General features: G+C 45.8%; 1 protein-coding gene across 1 annotated transcript; it reads left to right on the plus strand.

Annotated features, from left to right (window-relative positions):
• The first annotated feature begins 3,729 nt into the window (after positions 1–3,729).
• On the plus strand, positions 3,730–4,584 carry LOC145412450 (uncharacterized). Its single transcript, XM_080282334.1, has one exon. The coding sequence runs from the start codon at positions 3,730–3,732 to the stop codon at positions 4,582–4,584; it is 855 nt and encodes a 284-aa protein (XP_080138460.1).
• The last annotated feature ends 908 nt before the right edge of the window (positions 4,585–5,492 follow it).

The raw sequence follows: 5,492 nt of genomic DNA on the forward strand, positions 1-5,492 counted from the left end.
CTCTCTCTCTCTCTCTCTCTCTCCTTTCTTTTCCTCCTCTCTGCCTTTCCCTCCACCCTTCTTCCTCTTCTCCCTCCCCTTCTTTTTCCTCCACTCCTTACTCTTCTCCTTCCCCTTCCATACCCCCCCTCTTCCCTCTCTCCCTTTCCCTCCCTCGTTTTTTTTATTGGCACAAGGTTGACGTAGTTAGTTAAGAAATTGAATACAAACCGGCACCAGGGCAAACAGAGTTACGTATACCTTTGAAGGGGTCTACATATAACGAGGTCTAGCTATAAGTACAATGAGACGTATATATATGTATAGGAAGGCCTGTATGTATAAGATGTCTACGTGTATAATGAGATGTCTGTATGTATAATGAGATGTCTGTATGTATGTGTAGTGAGGTGACTAATTATAAGGATATGTATATACTGAAGGCGTATCATCATCCTCGCGTTCCTATGACTCCCTCTCAGCTGAATAAAATCGTCTGACGTTCGATGGAATTAAATACTAGAGTTGTTCCGATCAATTAGTGGCTTCGATTGAGTGAAATATTTAAAAAAAAACATTCGATGATTCAATCCCTCCAACACTATGACGATTTTTTCCCACTATTTTTGTTACCATCAGACGATTTTACTCAGCCTGGGAAAGACTTTGGAACTGGAGGGGTTAGAAACAGACTTCATTAACCCCTCCACTAATAAAGGTCTCCCTCTCCCCTAAGCAGCAAAAAATCGTCTGGACGAAGCAAGGATAATAATACCGCGTCATCGAAGGGAAGGGGTTTAGAGGCACAGATGTATAGAGAAAGACGACCCTTTTCAGAACGATGACGTCTTTGTGTTATCCTTCTCTTCATCTCATAAATTGGATACCATAGTCTTTCCTCTAACAAACAACGCTGAAAGATGCAATAGGTCTGTTGCTGTTTGCTTTCCTTTGTACTTCTTTGTCCTTTATCAATACTGCTGCCATCAAACAATTTTATTTTACTTACGAGTCCCAACGTACGTAAGAGCAATAGAAGCAGAATCAATCCTATGCTCATCTGAACGTGAACCCAGTTGACTGCAGGCCGATATCCCGTTTCGACTGGTTCTATTTATGCCACCACAGGAAGGCGTCCCTCTCTTTCCCTCTCCTCTCTCTCTCTCTCTCTCAAGATGAATAAAATCGTCTGGAGGCAGAAAGAATAAGATATAAAAGACGTTATCTGCGTCAAGTAGTGAAAAGGATCAGTCCCATTCTTTTATTATCATTATTATTTTTATTATTATTATTATTATTATTATTATTATTTTCAGTTTTGTCACCTCAAGACGATTTCATGAGCTAAGAAAGGGCGATTTGAACTGGAGGGGTTAAGGGTAGCCTCCATAAACCCATTCAATCTTAAGCTGACTCAAAAAACCGTCTGGTGAGATGAGACAAGAATGAAGTAGGCAACAATGCACTTTGATTTTGAAGGGTAAGATCTATGATGATGATGATGATGATGATGATGGCAATGTTCCTGATACCGATAACGAAGGCGATAGTGAGGGTAAGGATGAAAATAATGTCGGTGATAATGTTGCCGATGATGATGATGATGATGATGATAATGATGATGGCAGTGTTCCTGATACCGATAACGAAGACGACAGTGAGGATGAGGATGAAAATGATGACCGTGATGATGATGAAGATGGAAGCGCCACGTAGCGAGGATGGCAGCGCGTCAGCAAGCATCATTAGCCGCTATTATGGTGGTATAAATGGTTGTTGCCTCAAGGACCCTAGACCCCCATATCTCTCTCTCTCTCTCTCTCTCTCTCTCTGTTTTTAAGTTGGTAGTTTTAGTCTGATTTACCTGTCTATTTATCTGTTTACCTGTCTGTCTGTCCATCTTTCGTTCTATCTATCAGTCTGCCTGTTTACCTTCGTGGGTTTACTGCAATTTATTTGTCTGTCTACTCGGCAGACATTTGGGCAAACTTTATGGGGAGGATTATCTATCTATCTATCTATCTATCTATCTATCATCTGTTTTTTTATGTTTCCTTGGCAAACGCTGGAGATGCTGGTAATGACGCCACAAGTGATCACTATGATAATGGTGATGATGGGCATAGTGACAAAAACGAAAAGGATGTGGATGAAGTTGTTTTTGAAGATGATGATGAACACCAAGATACATATCAAACCCATCAAAGACACGTTCCTAATTGCAGTCATCCTCTCTCTCAAGGGAAACGATGGTGCCCTAGGTCGGGGTTAGGAAGGAAGTACACACTCAGAAGATCAGCAGTCCACCGAGTTCTCCCCTGCTGACTGCACACGATTTTATGCAGCCTGAAGGGAGGGAGGGAATGTCTCGTAGATGAGAATGAGTCATAGGAGCCTCACTGAACATTGCTTTACATAATGGTTGTGATTCTGACTGCACCAAACGCCTTCACTTTGCCACTTGTAAAATATGATCCGTTGGTGTCACCTTCTTTGTCTTCGTCTCTCTCTCTCTCTCTCTCTCTCTCTCTCTCTCTCTCTGTTTCACCTTTTTTCCCTCTTGTCCCTCTGCTTCCACATTTTCTTTGTTCCTGTTCCCTCTTTCCTTGTTTAAGTAACCAAGATTTACTCCTCTTTTCTTTGTCTATTTTCCTTTTCTTCACGGCATTATCCTCTATCATTTCTTATTCCTCTCTCTACTTCTTTTCCTTCCTCTTTTTTTCTACCTTCCTTCTCTTCCCTTGTCTTATTCATCATCTTTCAATCTTTCCTCCCTTCCCTCCCTTCCAGAACTCTCCTTCCTCCTCTAATCTCTATGCTTCCCATCTTTCTTATCCTAACCCTTCCTGTTCTACCTCACACTCTTATCCTCATCCCTTCCTTATTTTCTTTGTACTCCTCTACCTCTCTTCTTCCTACTCCTCTTCCTCCCCTGTTTCATTCCTGTATGTCACACTTAACCTTCCTTCACCTTACTCGAAACTTCCTTGGCCTCCTCTCCCTTTCCCTAATCACTCTCTTGCTTTTCCCATACCTTCCCTTTCCTACCATTCCATCTTCTGCCCTTTCCACTCTTCTCTTCTATTCCTCTTCCACTCTCCATCTACTTCGCATCTCTTCACCGCTTCATGTTTTCTAATAACTATTTTTAATATCTTCCCCTTTCCACTCTTCTGTTCTCTCCTATTCATTGCTTATTCTTTCATCTTTACCTTCCAGTCCCCCCCCCCTCTCTCTCTCTCTCTCTCTCTCCAGCTCACGGCGCGGCAGGAGAGAGGAGGTGAGTGGCGCTCCTGTCACGTCTGCCCCCTCCTCCTCTCCCCTCTCTCTCTCTCACCGTCACTCACTCTCGCGCACCGCCACCTGTCATATCGCCGCCGGGGAAAGTATATAAGCCCTCACCCTCGCTCCCTGCTAACCACTTGTTCCCCGCTCCTCGATCCAGCACGAATTCAAACCCGCCTGCTGCTTGGACGTGAACACTACAACCCAACCCATACCTCAACTCCTCCAAAAGTCGACTCTCCCTATCTCGCGCCTGCCCCTCTGTGCTCTGACGCTCCAAGAATCGAGTCCCCAAGGCTACTCTCCAAAGCTTGAGTTTATCTCCGTATTTCAACTCTCCATAACTCGACTCTACAAAATTCGACCCTCCAAAACTCGACTCGCCAAAACTCGACTTCCCCACCGGATCATGTTCACGAGTGTGGTTTGATTTAGATGAGTTTTGTTCTGTGCTGAGTCGTGAAGATGCCTACCGGGAACAACAAGGTCATGAGCGTGCGGAGTGTGACCTACCCCTTGGCCGGGAGTAGTGGGGGGGTTGGTGGAGTGAGGGGAAGCAGCAACAAGACCAAACTCCTCCTGAGACGGATGAACAGCTTCGACTGCAGTTACGAGGATTTGGGTGACGAGAGACTGGTGGTGAGAGAGGTGTCGGCCGAGGGCAGGCTAAGAGCTCACCACTTCCTCTACGCTCACTCGTCATCCACAACCTGTTCCTCATCGTCGTCGTCATCGTCATCGTCGTCTTCGTCATCCCTAAGCCAAGGACAGAAGTTGCTAAGGTTCTCAGATGAGCGTTGGTGCGGACCGGCAGTAGAGCAACGAATCCTGGCCTCCCCAAAGTGCAGACAGAGATCAGTTTCCAGACTCAGCGAAGGACACACCAGCGTTGAGAGACTCCTGGACTGGAAGAGACAGTCCCCAGAGAGACGCAGTTCAAGCCAGAGTCCGAGCCAGAGACACAGCCGGTCCTGTGAGAGACGTGTAAGCAAAATGTCCTCCACCACAGAGCGACGTAGCCACTTCTGCTCCTCCGTCAGTCTACCACCCTCAGCCCGACCGCCCTCCGACACAGACTCCACCACCAGCACCTCCACCACCACCACCCAAGTGTCCTCCGAGGGGCGCAAGCGGAGATCACAGTTCCGGAGGGCGTGGTCGCTGTTCTCCCTGGCCTGTGACAAGGAGGTGGAGCGGGAGAGGCGAGAGAAGTCCCCCCAGCAGCGGATCCTGAGGCCGCCCACCAGACACTTCTATCGCAGGGGCGTGTCGGGTCTGCCCATCGAGTGCTCATCTACCACCCTTGGCCTTGTCTACTAAACCATCATCACCATCATCATCATCATCACCATCATCATTATCCGGTTTGTCCATCGAGTGCACATCAACCACACCTGGCCTTGTAAACTTAGCCGCCATCATCATCATCATCATCATCATCATCATCATCATCACGCTGACTTTTTGCCAATTAAGGATGGAGTGAGGGGACTGAACAACCGACACATTTAACCATCATGACAGTGCTGGCAAATTTCTGTAATTATTGAAAGAATGAACTGCGGCAACCACGAGAGCAATTTAAAACACCAACACCTTTTAAAGTAGGACACCCATAAACAGACATAGTGATTATGTATAGTGTACAATTCTTCTTTTTAATATTTACCTCACTGTCCAAGCAACACAGTACTCTCTCTCTCTCTCTCTCTCTCTCCTTGTTTGCCGCCCCTCCTGTGATGAAGTGACTAAAAACACTGCCTAGGGTGCGATACATAAGCCAGTGACGTGAGCGAGAGAGAGGACTTCAGCGAGTATTGATCAACCTGTATCGCTGTTACAACTCTCTCATTCCGCCACGCTCCATGCTCATCACGTGGCTCCCTTTCTGTTATCACCTCTTCCTTAGCGATTTATTTTTGCGGAGAAAGTGCAACGAAGCCTCCCACATATTAAAGAGAGTACTGTTTATTGCCAAAGGGATATTTTCGAAGCAACTCCTACTTCGCCATTTATTACTATTATTATTATTACTAGTATTTTACATATTACTGCGAAAAATAATCCTACACGTCATTAATATCAACTTAATATGGACAAAGGCTACACTAGCGACACATGGGAGGCTATTACATGCAACAAGCAAGAATAAGTCGCCGGAAAACAAGTGCTACGACATCTCCAAAACCACTGTAAACAAACGATGACGTATTATGGTGGACCAGGGG

Source organism: Coenobita brevimanus, chromosome 93 (assembly GCF_032717465.1).
Source record: "Coenobita brevimanus isolate Jiangsu-jjx chromosome 93, ASM3271746v2, whole genome shotgun sequence".
Classification (NCBI taxonomy): Eukaryota; Metazoa; Arthropoda; class Malacostraca; order Decapoda; family Coenobitidae; genus Coenobita; species Coenobita brevimanus.

Excerpts from the sequence above, each read along its gene's own strand:
- LOC145412450 (XM_080282334.1), top strand. The coding sequence starts at position 3,730 with ATGCCTACCGGGAACAACAAGGTCATGAGCGTGCGGAGTGTGACCTAC.